At 43.4% G+C, this 21,492-nt stretch overlaps 1 protein-coding gene across 2 annotated transcripts in view; it reads left to right on the top strand.

The window, feature by feature from the left end:
- GRIK4 (glutamate ionotropic receptor kainate type subunit 4) overlaps window positions 1-21,492 on the top strand; it is a 409,943-nt gene that overhangs the window by 244,915 nt on the left and 143,536 nt on the right. For both annotated transcript variants that reach the window (XM_087875700.1, XM_060683210.2), the window contains 2 exons: window positions 888-1,052; window positions 15,650-15,747. In XM_087875700.1, coding sequence (XP_087731826.1) covers window positions 888-1,052; window positions 15,650-15,747 — 263 coding nt within the window. The remainder of the gene's footprint in view (window positions 1-887; window positions 1,053-15,649; window positions 15,748-21,492) is intronic.

The raw sequence follows: 21,492 nt of genomic DNA, 5'->3' as shown, positions 1-21,492 counted from the left end.
GAGGAATTCCTAGAGACTTACAGAGAAACAGAAGGGTTTATCTTAGGCTGCAGAAGGAGGCTTGCTCTCTGGAGCTTGAAGTATCTGCTTTGTAAGCAGATGGTGCCAAATTCAGTTCACTGCCTTTTTCAGGTAGGGTCAGGGAAGAAATTTGTTTTGGACCTTAGATGGTTCATGAAATTTGTGACGGGCCATCAAATTTTAGCAGCAGTGTACGATTTCAGACAAATGTTACCCTTTTTTTTAAAAAAAAAAAAAGCACCCATCCACCCCCAAACTAAAATCAAAGGCAGAAATGACAGTCAGTGGCTGGTGGGAAATTATTCCCTTTTCACACCGGTAGTTGCTACGAACGCTTTTGTTTGCCCTGTATTTTCAGGATGGAAGGCCCCCTCAACCATCGTGATGGCTAGAATGAGAGGGGAGGAGAGAAGGTCCTGAGTAAACATGAAATAGAAACAGAATAATTCATGTACCAAGTGATTCATGTACCTTTTCTGACCATCTTCTGTGGTTTAACTTGATTAGACAAGTAAGAACTACATATTTTATTCACAAGGCTCGGGTAATGATACCGCAGAAGTTTCTAACTCGCTGCCGAACAGTGAGATTAATGTTAAATTTCATCTTGACAAACATTCTAAAACCCGGCGAAATATACTGTATTTCTTCTTGGTTTGCTGTAACGCACAAATGAGAATGTAGAACATAACTCTTTTGGTACGGCTTGTCTCTAAAATGGTCTTTTTAGATGGTGCAATGAAAATGACTTAACTTTCCTATGCTGGAGTTTGGAGCTGTAGTATTCGATTCCCTCGGCCTCCGTTTTGAAGCTGGATGAGCACCATTCCTTGACCGGCTAAATTTTTTTCTGTTTGGTTTTGCAGCTGCCATTTTGGACGACCCCATGGAATGCAGCCGAGGGGAACGACTCTCCATCACGCTGGCCAAGAACCGGATCAATCGTGCCCCTGAGAGGGCGGGGAAAGCCAAAGTGGAAGTGGACATCTTTGAGTTGCTGAGAGATAGTGAATATGAAACAGCCGAGACTAGTACGTACGTCTCCGGGGTTGGCGGGTGGGGGGATTGCTTGCTTGCTTGATTCGTTGATTGATCGGTTATGTTGTTCTGTCCCCCTTCCCCACACAGGCAAACACACAGCCAGGCATGCCTGCCGAGATTTTATTAAACAATCAGACTAGAAACCCTTGCAGATAAGGGTTTTGGCAGTAAACTGCGAAATACCTGCCAAGTCAGTTTTCACTCACAGTCAGCAAGAGAGAGTTTCTCCTCAGTCCGGTTCAGTAGCAAAAAGTCATCCACGAAGCCAGAATTGGCCAAGGTCCAATCCAAATATGCACAAGCCAGATTTCAGGTAATGCGATGTGACTCTCAGGTTTTTAACTTGGACCGTCACAAATCCTGAAGAGCAATCACACCCACTTTTATTCCTTGTGGGGTGTGGCTCTGTGACTCAGCTCAATCTCTGGCCCTCCCACGCCTCTTTCGTTGCTGCGCACGCTTCTCCCTCCGACGCTGCCTGGGATCAAGCCAGGATTCATCATCCTCGCTCCCTATCTGTTATTGTTTCGATATGCTTTCCTCCTGGCATATCCCAGGCTGTTCCTCCTGGCCTTTGGATGGAACCTGAGGCATTGCCAGAGAGGAGGGTCCTGGAGAGAGAGGCCTTATCAGTTCCTCCCCATCACCTTCTGAGTCCTCTTCCTCTGTTAGGACAGGCTCGGGAGTCGGGGTCACAACATATGTCATCAAGTTGATGTTGAATCTTGCTGAGCATATCTTCTCCTTGATCATCTGTCCCTCACGATTCTTTAGGTCTTCCATTTTATATACCCATTTGGGTTTCTTGGTTACAATACATGGGTTTCCCATTGTGTCCTCCTGCACAGTATGAATGGACTTTGCCATTGTCACTAAAATGATCATCCATCTCTAGTATATTCTTATATCACTGTTGCCCAGTAGAGGTTCCAGTTGGCTTGAACTGGGCAGCTGGGGTGACCTCCACACCATGGGTGAGTCTGTTGTGAATATACACTCTTGGCATGCACCAGGGGTCCCCAAACTTGGCAGCTCTAAGACTTGTGGACTTCAACTCCCAGAATTCTCCAGCCAGCATGCGCAGAGAGTCAAAAACAGGTTACTTCATGGTTCAAACCAGGAAGTAATGATGTCCGGGTGGGTGGGCGGAGCTTCACACTGCCGCCGCTACCAGTTTGCAGAACCACGCACTGCTGCCGCTACCAGTTCGTGCGAGCCGGGCAGAACCGGCAGGATTTCACCACTAAGCCTAGTCCATGTTGGGCAGAATGGCCATTGCCAGCCAAGAATTTTGGGTGTTGTAGTCCAGCCTCCCTTGGCCTTATTTCTCACCATCTTTAGCCAAAGAGTTGATCTTCCTACTAGACAGTTTCTTGTTATGAATTTCATCAAGGTCTATTTTAATTAATGTTTATTTTATTGTGTATCTGTTGTTATTATTAGCTACCCTTATCTTCCCCTAGCCTAGAGCGACAGAGGATAGAAATTAAATATCAAGGTTACTCTCTATCTGCAAGCACATCTGAAGGGCATCAGGTTGGAAAGTTACACAGGGAATGGAGAATTCTGCTGCCCTCAAATTTTAACCTGTTTGGCTCCTGAAATGATAGTTTGGGGATAATTTTTGCTGGACATGGACATTCTGCTACTAAAAGCTTGAGGAACAAAGGGGTATGTTCATGCGCTCTGTTCATTCACATGCGCCACCTCGGCGCATGTACCCGGCTTTCCACGCATGTGCTTTGCTCGTGCTTGTGCCTGGCCTCAAAAACATTCCTAAATAGGTGTCAGACTTCGATGCTATCTCAAAATAAATGAATTTCCAAACTGCCAATCTTTAAGGAAATCTTTTCTTTAATTGAGCACAGCCACCGGATCATGACTCGATGCAGACAAGACTGACCTTTTGCCCCCCCAATCCCTCCCTTTCCGATCCCCAAATCTCTGCTTCTCATTGGCTATCTTCCAAGTCATTCTTCAGACTTCTTGTCTCGTCATTTCCCAGGAATGTCTCCCCCCTCTCATTTCCACTACAACCCGACTTCAAAGGGATTTAGCAGGCAAAAGTTCAGAGCTTATCTCTCTCTCTCCTCTGCTCTCTATGCCAGCGTTGCAGCGCTGACATCAGGATAGCATAGAGCCGGGGCGGGTGGCCAAGCCCACCCATGATTTCCACTACCGGTTCTCCCAAACCAGTCTGAACCGGCTGAATACCATCTCTGGCGACGGAAAATATGAAAAAAGAGCACCCCTATTTTCTATTATTCTGTTGCCTCTGGAAATCAGTCATTCAGTGCCTAAGTTACTCAAACAGGAACAAAAGATGAAAATTCTATGTGTAAACAAGAGGGAACATCGCCCCTCTTCTTTACCCTGGAAATGTGGATTATTTATCTCTCGAGAGTGCACAGTCAAGAAGCTGGATTGTTTCTCTTGAGTTGGGAGGTCAGTTTGATTTTTTTTTTTATTTTAACTTTCCCCTCTTGTGCCTTCGGGAAAAGCTTTGTTTGGTCACATTAGATGGTTGCCTGCTCACCAGATGACTCTGAGCAGCTCACAAGGGTTCAAAACATCCAGTACTAAGGAACAGGATAAAACAATGGAATCAAACATACTGCGTGAAAAGATAGACAGACAATTCACGTTCGTATAAGTAAATATAAATGTGAAATAACTGTGAATATAGGCCACTGTTGCCTCAGAGTCACTGATCCAAGAATCCACACTCTGCCTTGAGTGATAATGTGGATTAAGTACCATTCCCTGAGTTATTTCAATAAGAAAAAAATGCTAAGCCGTAAACCCAGCCTAGCTGGGATCTCACCTCTTAGTGACCCAAAGCAATCTTCGGACATAGCACAAAGTCTGAAAGTGTGACTTTGGAGGAAAAGCTTGTTTTAAAGTGTCATACTACCCCAGGGGTCTGCAACCTTAAATACTCAAAGAGCGATTTTTCCCACAAAAAAGTAAACACCGGGAGCCACAAAACCTGGGTGAGCGTGGCCAACTTGATGTCACTCACTTCCACCAGTGACATGACCCCTCTAGCCACGCCTACCCAGCCGATCATTAGGGCAGAGAACCAGTTGTTAAAAAACACCAGGAACCACTGGATTTCAAAGCTGATTCATAAGGCAGGAACTGTCATTGAGAAGGACAACAGTGGGGCCCTAAAAGATGACAAAGTTTAATTGGTGGGATCCAGAGCTGTCAACCCTGCCAGATCTTATAAGCTAGATAATTAGAGGTTCTACAAATATTTACTTGAGTGATGAAGGGTTTTTTAGGCACAAACATATCTTGGTTTTCATTCAGAAGTCCACTGGTAATCAACAGAACTATGGCATAGTAGTATTGTACCCGTAATTTCTTGGACTGCTTCCTGCTAGACCAGCTTTAACTTAGAAGTGGCCTTCAAGGACAACCTTCATAGAGCACATCACGGTAGTCCAACAAACATAGGCTCAGTCTTAGCAAGACTGAGGATTTGGAGGCCATTGTTCTGTCTCTGTCTCACACACGCACACAAACAGACAGCGAGGGGTTAAATAAACTTGGCAGACAACAAATTCTTTCAATAAGAGGATTGGCAGCAACCCAGTAGCTGCTTGCCAAGAACTTTATTCATAAAGGGAGGGGTTGTTCCTCCAGCAGATAAACCCAAACAAGATACACACAGTTAAAGAATTGTCAAGTCCAGTCCGTATTAAATCCAAGGCAGATAACGTTGTTTCCAAAGATACAATGTGACTTGCTAGTAGTTTAGTTTTGTCCGTCACAGAGTCTGAATGGCCACCTCACCCCCTTTAATCCCCTGTGGGGTGTGGTCCAGTGACTCAGCTTAATCTCTGGCACGCCTCCTTTTCTGCTGCGTGCGCTTGTCTCTCCGACGCTGGCGTGGATCCAGCCAAGACTTATCTCCGTCACTGTCCGACTGCGAGGAGATACCTGGCTCCTGGCCAATCTCTTCTCCTGCGGGAGACACCTCAGGCATTGTCAGAGAGGAGAGTCCTGGAGAGGGAGGGCTGGCCAACTCCTCTCCTTCATGTTCGGAGCCTTCTCCCTCCGATAAGTCAGCCTCGGGGGTCGAAGTCACAACAGCCATCCAGAGATCTTTCATTACTAGATGGGATTGTAGTAGTAATGCACAATTTCCTAGAGTTTTTCCTAGACTCGTAACTTCTAGTTGGAAAGCAGGTGAGAACAATGACTAGGAGGATCTTTGTACATTATAATCTTCTGCACCAATTGTGGCTGATCCTGGATTCCTGGATCCAAGAGCCCTGATGGCACAGTGGTTAGAATGCAGTATTGCAGGCTCACTCTGCCGACTGCCAGCGGTTCAATCCTGACCGGCTCAAGGGTGACTCAGCCTTCCATCCTTCCGTGGTCAATTAAATGAGGACCCAGATTTTTTTGGGGGGGGCAATGTGCTGAATCTGTAAACCACTCAGAGAGGTCTGTAAAGCACTATGGAGGCATTGCTATTCATGCCTACATCTCTTTATCAGTAGCAATTCAATAAGAGAACTCACAACGATAAGCTTCAGCCTTGATTGTAGACATCAAGAAGAGCAGGACTTCTTGTCTGTAACATTAAATACTTCTGAAGTTGTGACAGGATCCTGTGATGGTTACTTAAGAATGTAATATAATTTGATCGGGGGCGTGCAAGCCATTCTGCAACTAAAATTGGATTCTACTTCCAATTTATGTTGCAAATCCTAGTGAGGGGCTTACCATTTCCATCAGATTGTATACCACCACAACACCAATTGTATGGAGGAAAGAGTGACTTAAAATAGGTAGCGTGTCTCAATTAACATGCCATAAACGCAGCATTCCACCTGTTAAGGTAGTGATTTTTTCTTTCCCTTTTAGGGAATAACCGACTTTCTTTCTTTTCATTCCCCCTACCTTCCCCAGCATTCAACAGATCCGTAATGCACAAAAACCCCCTAAGAATCTCAGCGTTCCTATTGCTTTTGAAATGATACCTCCAGAATTGGTGGTGGGGATAGAAATACATTATCTGGTGTGCAGCCAAAATGCCAGGATTAAGCACGTTCGCAGAAGAAAGATCTGTCAAGAGCAATCCCCTTTAATAGCTTAAACGCTACAGAGCGATGTGAAACGTTTCTGAAAACATTCGGGAGAGAAGCATCTGTAGGAACTCAAAACGGCTTCCTCCGGTTCGGTGAAATATATTTCTTTGCTTGATGTTTCCAGCTGTTGTTTAATTCACCTCACTCCTCTCTGTAGAAGACAATTTAACCAGCTGGGGATTCTATACCGTTGTCCTTGACTTATGACCATTCATTTGGTGACTGTTGGTAGTTACGACAGCACTGAAAAAAGTGACTTACGACTGCCCTCTACCTATGATTTTCACAGCAACACCACTGATCAAAATTCGGGAGCTTGGCAACATACATATAGAATAACAGAGCTGGAAGGGACCTTGGAGGTCTTCTAGTCCAACCCCCTGCTTAGTCAGGAAACCCTGTACCATTTCAGATAGATGGTTATCCAATCTCTTCTTAAAAACTTCCAGTGTTGGAGCATTCACAACTTCTGGAGGCAAGTTGTTCCACTGATTAATTGTTCTAACTGTCAGGAAATTTCTCCTTAGTTCTAAGTTGCTTCTCTCCTTGATGAGTTTCCACCCATTGCTTCTTGTCCTGTCCTCAGGTGCTTTGGATTATAGGTTGACTCCCTCTTCTTTCTGGCAGATGATGAGATATTGGGACACTGCTATCATGTCACCCCTAGTCCTTCTTTTCATTAAACTAGACATACCCAGTTCCTGCAACTGTTCTTCATATGTTTTATCCTCCAGTCCCCTAATCCTCTTGGTTGCTCATCTCTGCACTCTTTCTAGAGTCTCCACATCTTTTTTACATTGTGGTGACCAAAACTGGGTGCCATATTCCAAGTGTGGCCTTACCAAGGCTTTATAAAGTGGTATTAACCCTTCACGCGATCTTGATTCTATCCCTCTGTTTATGCAGCCTAGAACTGTGTTGGCTTTTTTGGCAGTTGCAACGGGCATGTATTTACAAGGGTTGCGATGTCCCACCTTCCCAAATGGCTTCTGATAAGCAGAGTTCATAAAGGATTCGCTTCAGAACCATGTGGGTCATTTAATGACCGCAGCAAATAATAATAATAATAATAATAATTGCAAAATCGGGGTTGCTCATGTGCCAAAGACATGTGGTCTTCAACTCCCAGAATATCTCAGCCAGCATGGAAGTTGAGGCCCGTAGATCTTAAGGTTGCCAAGATCGGACATCCCTGCTGTAGACCTTGTTCAAAACAGAAGTCTGCACGAGAAAATTGAGCTAGGGAGCAGTTGAGCAACACAAAGAGGTCGTGTATGGGCAGTGGTGGGCTTCAAAAATTTTAGCAAGGGGTTCTCTGTCCGGTGGCTGGGTGGGCGTGGCCATGATGGGCGTGGCCAAGTCAGCCTCCTGCACTATGGCGGAGGGGGGCGTTTTTGCCCTCCTTGGGCTCTGGAGGTTTTTCTTGAGCCACCGGGAGGGCAAAAGCGGCCTCCCCAGGCTCCAGAGGCCCTCTGGAGGCCAGAAATGGGCCCATTTCTGGCCTTCCTAAACTCCCGGTAGGCCCGTTTTTCGCCTTCCCCAACCACCCTGCTTTTACCTGCATCCAAAATGTGCCACGTGGGGACTCCTGGAGGGGCACAGTGAGGTGGGCAGGGCCAGCCAGGAGTGGGATTTGGGGGTTTTCTGAACTGCACAGAATCTTAGCTAGAGGTTCTCCCGAACTCCCTGTGAACCCCCACCCCTGTATATGGCCATGGTGCATGGAAGAAAGATCTCCACTTTTCAGATGCAGCCTCTACTAACAGTTGTAGGATTTCAAACTTTCGCCGATTCCTAGTTGGCTTGAAAGGATTAGAATTTTTCCCGACCTTCAACAATCAAGTCTGAAGGATTAGAAGTGCATTCTGGCTTCCCTGCGCCTACCCAATTTGAAATGGCAGCTTAAATATTCCCCCAAATTGAGACGAAAAGAATTCAAGAGACAAGTCCCTTGAATTCTTTTCATCACTCCCCCCACTCGTTTAAAGAAATGAGCTTCGGGGCTTTTAATGATTTGCTACTTCTCTGGATTTTCATGATGAAAGCTCGCTTATGGCGGACGATAAAGCCATTTTATGTTTTAACTAATGGCGGTAAGGCTTTTGGATCTCTTATTTAATGCCACTGTCACATTTTAATAAGAATGATGGGGATTCCCACTATCCCAGCCTTTATCCACTCCTGCCTTTTTTTCTTCAACCATTTGCTTTTTCCTCCTCCCTCCCCCCCTTTGTTTTAAATTCTGAAAGATGATTCATGGAGAGAGAAAAAGAGAAAGAGAGAGAGAGAGAGAGAGAGAGAGGGAGAGAGAATGCGCTCAAAAACAGTCTTTGATTGATAGATGGGGAGAGAGAAAAAACATGAAATTATCTATTCCAAAATGCTGAGAATATTATATTCAGTCAAAACACAGTTTTCAAAGTGTTTTAACTTCACGTAACATGTTAATTCTGCCTTTGCCGCAAGATTCCGGACTCCCTTTTTGAACAGTTTTGTGGCAACAAATAAATGTCAGTTTTAGGAAGGGTTGACATACTGAGGAGCTCACAAGCCAAGTAATGCAAGGGTTTAGAGGAGTGGAGATGGCACTGGGCTAGAAACTTGGAGACTGGGAATTCTAGTCCCGTTTTAGGCATGAAAACAGACTGGGTGACTTTGAACCAATGATCTGGTGATGGTGAGTTCTAGTTCGACCATAGGTATGAAAGCTGGCTGGGAGACTGAACCAATCTATCAGGTGGCAGTGATTTCTAGTCTCGCCATAGGCACAAAAGCTGGCTGGGAGAATTTGAACCAGTCACCAGGAAATAGTGAGTTCTAGTTTCACCATAGTCATGAAAGCTGTCTAGGAGACTTTGAACCAATCATGAGGAGATGGTGAGTTCTAGTCCTGCCTTAGGCATGAAAGCCAGCTGGGTGACTTTGAACCAATCACCTGGAGACAGTGAGTTCTAGTTTCACCATAGTCATGAAAGCTGTCTAGGAGACTTTGAACCAATCACGAGGAGATGGTGAGTTCTAGTCCTGCCTTAGGCATGAAAGCCAGCTGGGTGACTTTGAACCAATCACCTGGAGACAGTGAGTTCTAGTTTCACCATAGTCATGAAAGCTGTCTAGGAGACTTTGAACCAATCACGAGGAGATGGTGAGTTCTAGTCCTGCCTTAGGCATGAAAGCCAGCTGCGTGACTTTGGGCCAATCACCAGGAGACAGTGAGTTCTAGTTTCACCATAGTCATGAAAGCTGTCTAGGAGACTTTGAACCAATCACGAGGAGATGGTGAGTTCTAGTCAACTGGGTGACATTTGGCCAATCCCTCTGTCAATCACTCAGAAGGAAGGAAGTGATGGCAAACCACTTGTGCAAAATTCCGTCAAGAAAACTGCAGACATTTATCCTGACAGTTGCCAAAAGTCAAAAACTGACACAAAAGGCACCAAAATAGATGTGAAATAAGTGTGAATATAGGCCACTGTTGCCTCAGAGTCACTGATCCAAGAATCCACACTCTGCCCTGAGTGATAATGTGGATTAAGTACAATTCCCTGTGTTAGTTCAATAAGAAAAAAAAATGCTAAGCCGTAAACCATTGTCTTAGCTGGGATCTCACCTCTTAGTGACCCAAAGCAATCTTCGGACATAGCACAAAGTCTGAAAGTGTGATTTTGGTGGAAAAGCTTGTTTTGAAGTGTGATGAAACCTTAAATACTCAAAGAGCCATTTGGACTCGTTTCCCACAGAAAAGAAAACACCAGGAGCCACAAAACCTGAGTGGGCGTGGCCAACTCGATGTCACTCACTTCCACAAGTCACATGACCCCCCCCTAGCCATGCCTACCCAGCTGGTCATTAGGACAGAGAACCAGTTGTTAAAAAACACCAGGAACCACAAAATCCTTTTGATATATCTCTCTCTCCCTTCCTCCCTCTCTCTGTATCTCTCTATGTCTCTTTCTCCCCCTCTCTCTGTATCTCTCTACGTCTCTCTCTCCCTCTCTCTGTATCTCTCTATGTCTCTCTCTCCCTCTCTCTGTATCTCTCTATGTCTCTTTCTCCCCCTCTCTCTGTATCTCTCTACGTCTCTCTCTCTCTCCCTCTCTCTGTATCTCTCTATGTCTCTCTCTCCCTCTCTCTGTATCTCTCTATGTCTCTCTCTCCCTCTCTCTGTATCTCTCTGTCTCTGTCCTGGCCGCTTCTCCATCCCCCACTGTCGCCCTTACCTTCTCAGGCCAGGCAAAGAGTGACCGGGAGGGGAGGGCCAAGGGCGGGACAAGGCAGTGGTGGGATCACCTGACAGGGAGCCACAGCAGAGGGCCCAAAGAGCCACATGCGGCTCCGGAGCCGCAGGTTGCTGACCTCTGTAATACCCATTGTAAATTTTCTGGAAGGAAAGAGGGTTTTGAAACCTTTCTGGAAGACCTCCGAATCTCAACATTTTTGCAATTAACATAAATCCTTTTCTTGCCTCTTTGTGATTGCTCTAATAAATTAATGCTTAAAGAGTTAGAATCCCGTATTTGACGGGCTAATTGGACAGTTTGAGAAAAGGGGGGGAAAAACACACACACAACTAAATGCCTATAAAATCCGAACAGCAAATGCAGCTGCTGCTGCAAATTTCCAATTTTGAAATGATAATTAACTCGGCTATAAATATATAATGCCCAAGCTATTTTTATTTTTTATTTATTTTATTTTATTCTTCTTCAATAAAAGCAAGGTTTCATTAATATGTACTTTTAAAAGAGTTTAGACTTCGCTTGTCTTCCTAAATTGGCTCAACATCTTATTTCCAAACCTAAAAAAAGCAATTATATTTCCATTATTAAAAAGCATTTGAAAATTACTCTGATCTGAAAAGATCCAACATGTGAAGTATTACTACTGCTTTGTAAAACCCTTAGTAAGACCACACCTGGAATACTGCAACCAATTTTGGTCACCATACTACAAAAAAGATGTTGAGATTTTGGAAAAAGAGAAGAGCAGCTAAAATGATCAAAGGCCTGGAGATTAAAACATGAAGAATGGCTGCAGGATTTGGGTTTGGCTAATCTAGTGAAAAGGGATGTGGTGGCTCAGTGGCTAAGATGCTGAGCTTGTCAATCGAAAGGTTGGCAGTTCAGTGGTTCGAATCCCTAGTGCCGTGTAACGGAGTGAGCTCCCGTTACTTGTCCCAGTTTCTGCCAACCTAGCAGTTCGAAAGCACGTAAAAAATGCAAGTAGAAAAATAGGGACCACCTTTGGTGGGAAGGGAACAGCGTTCCGTGCGCCTTTGGCGTTGAGTCATGCCAGCCGCATGACCACGAAGACGTCTTCGGACAGCGCTGGCTCTTCGGCTTTGAAACGGAGATGAGCACCGCCCCCTAGAGTCGGGAACGACTAGCACATATGTGCGAGGGGAACCTTTACCTTTACCTTTTTAATCTAGAGAAAAAAAGAATTGGGGTGACATGGCAGCAGTATTCCAGTATTTGAGGGGCTGCCACAAAGAAGAGGGAGTCCTCTTCTCTTCTCTTCTCTTCTCTTCTCTTCTCTTCTCTTCTCTTCTCTTCTCTTCTCTTCTCTTCTCTTCTTTTTTTGTTAAATAAAATACTAAGAGGGATAGCCTTAGCAATTATAGGCAAAGCTTGCTTCTTGGTAGGCCTGACTTCCTAAATCCCTTTATAGAAGACAATCTTGACTGTATAGTTGGAGTCTTCTCTAGCAGCCAAGTTTCCTCAGGAGGTCCAGAGTTACTGAGCCCTCCCGTTCGTCATCAAACTGTCTCCCGTGGATTCCGGCATCATGAATCTTTTTCAACGAGTTTCTCTCTGTTCTAAGAACCTGGAGGCATTTTGTTTGACAAAATGAATGGGAAGATTTCCGGCGGCTCGTTTGCAAAGATCGCGGAACATTTCAAAAAGATTTAGCTAGACTTCCCAGCTTATTGAGACAGAACAGGACGGGTAGGAGTGGGAGACGGTGTGGATGTAGTGCTGCTTTGAGATCTCACCATGCTTAAGAAGGACCATGTTGGCCCCTGAATTGTTTGCTTCTTAGGAGAGGGCCAAGAACAAAATTAGGCGTGCAAGTTAACCTCTCATTCATGACTGAGAGTTGTATGGAAGAAGGGAAAGCTCGTTTTATCTCCAAACTTCTTTAATCCCCGAGGAAAGTAGGGGAGGAATTCCACACAAATCCGTTCGTTTCTATCTCCAATTGTTTCAAGATTCAGAAGTGGAGCAAGAGGAGGAGAGGTAATGGGAAGAGAGAATAGCCTTGAGGAACAAGGGAAAAAGCCAAACCCAAAATAATAGATAAAAGGAATCTAAGCGCTAACCAGAACTGTAATCTGTGACCTAGGTTTCCTTAGAAAGCATACACACAGTCTTTAATTCAACCTCTTTAATCCAAACGGCTGTGAATTATTGTCATTCACAGTCTGAAAGGCTTCACAAACAGTCTTTCAGGGGCATGTTTATAAACACCCACCTTATCTCCCTTGGAATGCTGCCAGAGAACTAATTGCCACACGCAGGGCAAGGCCAAATTTAGCACAGAGTCACACAGAACTTTCCAAAGCTTTAACCGACCCTAATTGCTTCCTGCAAAAGCTCATGTCCCATTTTCTCCTTTTTTTTGTCTTATTTTTATTTTTGCATATCTTGTTTTTTCTACTCGTTTCACTTTTCTTCTTTATACTGTAATGGCTATTCTAATAGCAAATCCTTCACAAAAGTTATTGCATTACATTCTTGATTAAATTATCTTTCTGTTGATATCTAATCAAGGAGAGAAGCAACTTAGAACCAAGGAGAAATTTCCTGACAGTTAAAACAATTAATCAGTGGAACAACTTGCCTGCAGAAGTTGTGAATGCTCCAACACTGGAAGTTTTTAAGAAGAGGTTGGATAACCATTTGTCTGAAGTGGTGTAAGGTTTCCTGCCTGGGCAGGGGGTTGGACTAGAAGACCTCCAAGATCCCTTCCAACGCTGTTATTCTATTCTATTCTATTCTATTCTATTCTATTCTATTCTATTCTATTCTATTCTATTCTATTCCATTCCATTCCATTCCATTCCATTCCATTCCATTCCATTCTACTCTATTCTAATTTTATGGTAGTATTAAAAAAAAAAGTGATGTTATTAGCTAGTTTTAGAAAATACCACTTTTCCCAAAAGGTTTCCACAATTTTGGCCACTACTGTATTTTGTTAGAAAGTCCTCTTGAGCTTGATTTTTTTTTTTAATTTGATTTATATGCCGCCCTTCTCCGGAGACTCAGGGTGACTTACAATGCGCTAAGCAATAGCCTTCATTCTTTTGTATATTTATACAAAGTCAGCTTATTGCCCCCACAATCTGGGTCCTCATTTTACCTACCTTAGAAAGGATGGAAGGCTGAGTCAACCTTGAGCCTGGCGAGATTCGAACTAGCAGTAATTGCAGGCAGCTGAATGATAATAACAGGCTATTAGTCTGCTGCGCCACCAGACTCTTTGAAATTTGAAATTTGAAAATGTCTCCTTTAAAGCTGCAAGCAGATAGGAAGAAAACACGGGAAAGAAACGTAGGCAGTTTCTCCTAAAGAATAATCCTCACCCGTGGAATATCTTGCGTTTCTCCTAATAGGAGAGCTTTGACAGAAGCTGCTGCGGTTTCCATCGTTCCCCCGTTAGATTGGTGTTATTCTCCCTCTTACAGGCAGGATTACTTAATTGGCAGTGCGAAGTACTCCAGTACTCTCTGGAGTTGTGCTCCTTGCTCAGTCCTCACAGCATTCGTTGTATTATGCATTCAGGGTTCAAGGAAGAGGAGGAAGCTGAAAGTTACAATTATGTTAATCCTAAACTCTTGGCAATACAGACCCCACTTTTTCTTCGGTAGCTTCTCCATAATGGATGACATTTTTTTTTTCCCAAAGGAAAGGGAAACCTGCAATTCGGGAGAAAGTTTTCCACTTTTCTGGATTTCTTCTTTTTTCTTTACTGATGAGTTGTTGGGTTGGCATGGTAAGCCCGTTACAGTTTCCTTCAACCCAAAGTGGTCTATCTCTTCTGTTACACACATAAATAACATGGAGGGAGAAACCAAGGTAGACTTGACTTGCTACAGGTATATTCTCAGTGTCCCTTTACCAGTTGTCCCAAGAGCGCTTCCTTTCAAAAGGCAACTGGGCTTTCTTTGTTTTTGCTTGAAAACCTTTCGCTTCTCATCCAAGAAGCTTCTTCAGTTCTGACCGAATAGTGGAGAATGTCAGGGTTCTGACGAATGCCCTAATTAATTCATGAGCCTCGAGCCAAGTTTCAAAAGAAATCCAGTTTTTTATTAGGAGCAACATGTCGGCACATACCCAAGTGGAGTCAGCTCTACCCCACGTAATTTACATCCCAACTATGACCCTGTTTCCCCTCTCCTCCCAGGGTGTGTCATAAATCACATTCTCCAACAGAGCACTTTCACGGGCTGTAGAGAACACGCCCCTCTGCTGGCTCTGGTAACCTAGGATGAAAACTGATGTGGAAATGTTGGAAAGAAGAAAATTGTAAAAAAAAATCTTTTTTTGTTTTGAAAAAAACTGTTCGATAAAAATTATTTTAAAAAAAGAAAAAGATGGGAAGATGGGAAAAGAGCAAGGGAAGGGAAAATAAGAAAAGAGGGGAAGGAAGAAGAAAGGAGAATGAAGAGGGAAGGAAAAAGAAGAAAAGGAAGGAAGGAAAAGAAGGAAAAGAAGGAAGGATAGAATAATAGAATAGAATAGAATAGAATAGAATAGAATAGAATAGAATAGAATAGAATTAGAATAGAATAGAATAGAATAGAATAGAATAGAATAGAATAGAATAGAATAGAATAGAATAGAAATTTTTATTGGCCAAGTGTGATTGGACACACAAGGAATTTGTTTCGATGCATACGCTCTCAGTGTACATAAAAGAAAAGAGAAAAGATAAGAAAAGAAAAGAAAAGAAAAAAGATAAGGAAGGAGGGAAGGAAGGAGGAAGGAAGGAAGGAAGGAAGGAAGGAAGGAAGGAAGGAAGGAAGGAAGGAAGGAGATTATAATGAGAGTGAGGGAGGGTCCAAGGGAAGTCCTGCCTTAGCACTTGGCCACCCCGGGTGCCACTTGGGACACAAGTGATGTCAAGTTGGCCACGCCCAACATGGCCACGCCAACCATGGCCCCACAAGGTCAAACACAACCCTGATACGGCCCTCAATGAAATCGAGTTCAACACCCCTGGAATAGTGGTTGAACTATTGGCGTGCGACTGTGAAAAGGCTAAAAAACGCTCATTTCATTCCTGGGATGATTCTGTGGTACCTTCATCCGTCACACCGATCCTATGTCAGAAGATGATAAACTACAGTATGAGTCATGATTTCGGGTCCCTCAAGGCAGCGTTGATTTTCTTGCTTACAAGTTCACTTGAGAATACCAGTAATCTTTCTTTCCTCTTTCTGCTTGCTGGCTGACTCTCTCCGTGGGGATCACCAGTGTGTCAGATCCTCCCCAAAGGAGTGGTCGGTGTCCTGGGACCATCATCAAGTCCTGCTTCCAGCTCGATCATCAGCAATATCTGTGGGGAAAAAGAGGTGAGTGGCGTAAATTTTGCTCCCCCGTGGAAAATGGCAGCTTGTGCTTTTAAAATACTCAAAGTGTAAAAACGGGTCTTGCTTACTACCTAGAATTTCTCAGGATCAATGTCCTTCTTTTTTCTTTTTCCCCTAGATAGAATTCTTTATAGAATAGAATTCTTTATTGGCCAAGTGTGATTTGGGAGACACAAGGAATTTGTCTTTGGTGCATCCGCTCTCAGCGTACATAAAGAAAAAATAAAATATATGTGATTTTGGACAGTTTGGGTCTCCACGTTTGAGATGCTGCTCCGAAGATGGATGTTCAAAGGATGTAGAGTTTCACTCTTTGGCGTAGGGTTCCCGTTGTGTGACACACTGAACCAAGTTAAACAACGGATTAAAGATATACATGGGCAAATGGACATGGCAACCCTTTCAACTAATCATTCCCTTAAACTGCTGACAGCAGTTAAAACAACTTTCACTCTGGAAAAGTATTTACATTTAGAAATGCCATCAGTGGAGAGACAGTTATTTGTTAAGTTTAGATTCGAACTTCTAGATACCAACGTTAGATTCGGCCGTTATCGGAAAATCCCGTATGACAAAAGAATATGCATATGTAGGGTAAACGTCGTGGAGGACACGGCGCATATAATATTCAAATGTAGTCTCTATCAAGAAGTAAGAAATAATATCTGTCCCCAATTATAAATAAATTTCCCCACTGGAATATAAGCCAAAAATTAGCATTTCTGTTGAGGGCTGATTCCCCTCCCCTGGTAAGAGCGATCACTCGATACCTTAAAAGAATGACGACAATACGAGCCAGTTATATCAAAAAAAATTTTTAGCGATTGTAAGGAAGATGAGCTCAGTTAGAGAGGAGCTATCCTATTTGGGTTATCTAGTCTTGGCAACTTAGCTATTGAAATTTGATATTGTAAAATTTTAATGTCATCTATCATATATTTTTAGATTGCTATTTTTGTAACTGTTTTATCTTTTTCCCTTTTTCTTTTCTGTTTTGTTTTGTTTGAAAAGGCCTTCGGGCTATTCAATAAACTATACTATACTATACTACAGTCTTTGACAGCGCTGGCTGGGGGATTCTGGGAGTTGAAGTCCACCCATCTTCAAGCTTCCAAGGTTGAGAAACACTGGTATAGGGTCTCCTACTTAAGCAGGGGGCTGGACTGGAAGATTCCCAACGTCCCTTCCGGCTCTGTTATTCTGTCATTTTTCTCACTGTTTTTTTTTTTTGTTGTTTTGTTTTTTTGCTGGGGAAAGTAAAATAAACCTAACGCCCTGATGGATTACTTTGAGAGGGAGAGAGTATCAAATGTTAAAATTGTCACGGCCATTTGCAGGCATGATAACCTGACCACTTCGCACAATATATACCCAACCGGCTGCTGACGGTCTCGAAATAAATCAATGCAAGTTGAAGTAGTAACCGAAGGGCTTTTAGAGCAGCTGGTGGAGTTCAGATGGCCCATTTCCTGCTGCCAGAGGCAATGCCCCCCTTGGCCCGTCAGTCCCTTCTAACTTCCTCTCTTGCCTCTGCCATCTCTCTACTACAGTTGCCAACAATGAGTTAGTTTCCGAGCTCAAGCTGAGCTCGAGAACATTCGTCAGTGTCAGATTCCGACCATCAGCCCTTCTCCAGATATTTATCCTGATTAACACCATCAGCAGAATGCTGTCTTGATGTTGTGTTTGTGGAGGATCTTGCTGATTCTGTCCGTGGTGCCTTTTATGTATGGGAGGAGAGCTTTGCCGTTTTCTTGTTCTCTGTCTTGGATTTTAGGGGGGGTTTCTTTATGGATTAAGTTGGTGATCTTATTTCTTTGGAATCCGTTGGATGTTAGTACGTTAGTGAGGGTGTGTAGTTCGGTTTTTAGGTGTTGTTCGTCAGCTAAGCGTTTTGTTCTGGAGATGAGTGTCTTGGCTACGGAGTTGACCTGTGCTGGGTGGTGGTGTGAGAGTGCGTGCAGATAGCGGTTTGTGTGTGTTTTCTTCTGGTAGATGGTGTGTCCTAGGGAGCCATTGGATTTTTTGTAGACTAAGACATCCAGGGAGGGAAGTTGGTTGTTCGCTTCTGTTTCCATGGTGAACTGTATTTTGGGGTGTAAGCTGTTGAGGTGTGTGAGGAAGTTGTCCAGTTGTCCTCAGAAAACAAATATATATATGTGTGTGTGTGTGTGTGTGTATGTATATATGTATATATGTATATATGTATATGTATATGTATATGTATATGTATATGTATATGTATATGTATATGTATATGTATATGTATATGTATATGTATATGTATATGTATATGTATGTATGCAAAAAATTAAAATCTTGGGTGTTTTCCCGCGTCATGTTAAATAAGTTAGTTAAAATGTTTAAAATTCTGGTTAAAATCCTAGCTTAATGTATGTATGTGTGTATGTATGTATGTATAGTGTTAAATTTATATTTACTGACAAAGAAATAAAGGGAGACTAGTATTGATCTATTTCAAGCTATTTAGCTATCATCAGCTAGTCAATGGAACGCAGTGGCTCAGTGGCTAAGATGCTGAGCTTGTCGATCGAAAGGTCGGCAGTTCAGCAGTTCGAATCCCTAGTGCCATGCAACGGAGTGAGCTCCCGTGACTCGTCCCAGCTTCTTCCAACCTAGCAGTTCAAAAGCACATAAAAAATGCAAGTAGAAAAATAGGGACCACCTTTGGTGGGAAAGTAACAGCGTTCCATGCGCCTTTGACGTTGAGTCATGCCGGCCACATGACCACGGAGACGTCTTCGGACAGCGCTGGCTCTTCGGCTTTGAAACGGAGATGAGCACCGCCCCCTAGAGTCAGGAATGACTAGCACATATGTGCGAGGGGAACCTTTACCTTTACTTTTAATGCCATAAAGAATTTGTTAGCTTGAAAATGCTGTATGAATTATGGCTTGGTCTCCTTTTCACTCAATGTGAAGAATCGCTAATTGAACCTTCCTTGAATTGTCCTACAAAAACCTTCGCAGAACCAGAGAACCAGGACAAATAATCTCCAATGAGCAAGGAGGATTTGTCATAATGTGCAGGAGTTGTGCAAGGCAGAGGAATATGAAATAAGAATTGTGCCCGGTTGTTTGAGACTGCAGGGCTGAGCAGCATTGACCCCCAAGCCTCTCACGCTTCGCAGATCTTCTAGCTAAGCAGTGGCATGTGGTGCAACGCTCAAATTCCATGCGGGACTGCTGAGCAAAGCCACAGTTCTATCCTGTGGATGCCTTGACTCCTTTCACTGAAGGTTGTAAGCTGGAGGACAAGATGTTCTTTCTGATTTCCCAGCAAACTGCTTAGACCAGAGGCGTCCAACCTTGCCCATTTGAAGACTCGAGGACATCAACTTCCAGAATTCTCCAGCCAGCCATGTTGGCTGGGGACTTCTGGGAGTTGAAATTTTACTTTCTCCTGCAAAAAAAAAATACAGTGAGGAAAATGACAGAATAACAGAGCTGGGAAGGACCTTGGAAGTCTTCTAGTCCAGCCCCCTGTTTAAGCAGGAGACCCTTTACCAGGAATCAGCAACCTGCAGCTCTGGAGCCGCATGTGGCTCTTTCACCCCTCTGCTACAGCTCCCTGTCACTCAAAATATCACTCACAGCTGCCAATGTGTGACACTTGCCTGCATGCGATTTATTGAGCTTTTCAACCCCTGGAAGGCCAACCATGGATAAATCCAAGAAAAGAAAAGTTTCAGAAGAAAACAGAACGTTTAATTCAACTATATATGCTAGTTTTTTGTTTTTTTTTAAATTTGATTTATATGCCGCCCTTCTCCGGAGACTCAGGGCGGCTTACAATGCGCTAAGCAATAGCCTTCATACTTTTGTATATTTATACAAAGTCAGCTTATTGCCCCCACAAACTGGGTCCTCATTTAACCTACCTTAGAAAGGATGGAAGGCTGAGTCAACCTTGAGCCTTGGCGAGATTCGAACCTGCAGTAATTGCAGGCAGCTGGTCTTAATAACCAGCTTAATAACAGGGTGCCTTAGACCACTGTACTACCAAGGCTCTTTTTTTGTTTTGTGGCCACTCAAGAAATACTCAGGCACGGGAAGGGTTTTGTGGCTCCCGGTGTTTTCTTTTCTGTGGGAAACGGGTCCAAATGGCTCTTTGAGTGTTTAGGTTGCAGACCCCTGCCCTATACTATTCCAGACAAATGTTTCTAATCTTGTCTACTTTGAAGGAGAATTATTTGTAGCACAGGATTGAAATGAGGGGTCCTTGGTGCTCTCTGACTTTGCTTGCCTGCATGTTGGCTGGGGAATTCTGGAATTCCACCAGTCTGAAGCTAACAAGGTTGGACACCTCTGTCTTAGATCTTTGGTAGAGTATGACAGAACAGCGAACTAACAATTGTTCCCTCAAAAATTGCAGCTTTGGGTGAGTTGTTATGGGATAGCCCAAGAACTGAAGCAACAAGGAATTTATTTATTTTTATTTTATTTATTTGTCAAGCATATATAAGATAACAGAGAAAAGTATAAATGTGATTTTGAATACATGAAATGGATACCAATAAATAGGGACAGTAGGACAGGGACGGTAAGCACGCTGGTGCACTTATGCACGCCCCTTACAGACCTCTTAGGAATGGGGTGAGGTCAACAGTAGACAGTCTAAGGTTAAAGTTTTGGGGGTTTGGAGAAGAGACCACAGAGTCAGGTAGTGCATTCCAGGCATGGACCCCTCTGTTGCTGAAGTCGTATTTCCTGCAATCGAGTTTGCAATGGTTTACCTTAACTTTGTATCTATTGTTTCCTCGTGTATTGTTGTGGTTGAAGCTGAAGTAGTCATTGGCAGGTAGGACATTGTGGCAGATAATTTTATGTACTATGCTTAGGTCAGACCGAAGTCAGCGTAGTTCTAAGTTGTCTAAGCCCAAAATTTCAAGTCTGGTGGCATAAAGGATTCTATTGCGTGTAGAGGAATGGAGGACTCTTCTCGTGAAATATCTCTGGACTCTCTCAATTGTATTAATATCCGATTGTATTAATGTAGAATTGTTCCTCGTAATGAAGAATAACCAGATGTTTCTCCTGGATGTTTCTTTGAAGTCATGCATGCTGAAATACAAAACAAAGCAGACAATTTCCCTATTCCTGCCCTTCACCAGAGTTCCTGATCTCTGTCATTTTCTCACAGCTCTTTCCTGCATAGGGTCCCATAACCTCATGACCCAAGATGAATGCAACATTAAAAATAAATAAATAAAATAAATAGCTGCAGTGTCCTCTACTGACAGCATAGTGTTGCCGTGTTTGCCAAGGCACCGAAAGATTCGCCTTCCCTTCCCCTGATTGATTAACGAGTGCTTTCATTAATATTAATATTATCGGTGATATAATATTAATGATTTTAAATTAGCTCAACAAATGCACCCTCGTGGAAAACCTGCTGGCCAAATATAATTATTGGTGATGAAATTTTTAAAACAGGGTAATTGGGAGAAGTTGGCAAGCAACCCTTCTCGGTCCTACAGGATGGTCCTGAATTTTGCATGATGGATCTGTCACGCAACATGAGATGACTGGAAGATGGTTCAGCTGGGAGCTTTGATCCGAAAACATTTGGGCCAAATGCTCTGAATGGAATTACAGTTCGGAGTTGGATTGACAGTTTAGGTCTATTTGCTGGGGGGTGGGTGGGAAATATCCTCCCCAAATTCAACGATATCCGTTGAATTTTCTCGTTTTCTCATAAGCCCAG

Source organism: Pantherophis guttatus, chromosome 9 (assembly GCF_059756535.1).
Source record: "Pantherophis guttatus breed Tessera chromosome 9, ASM5975653v1, whole genome shotgun sequence".
Taxonomy (NCBI): domain Eukaryota; kingdom Metazoa; phylum Chordata; class Lepidosauria; order Squamata; family Colubridae; genus Pantherophis; species Pantherophis guttatus.
Note: the sequence above shows the minus strand (reverse complement) of the source record. Positions and strands in the feature narration are given on the sequence as shown.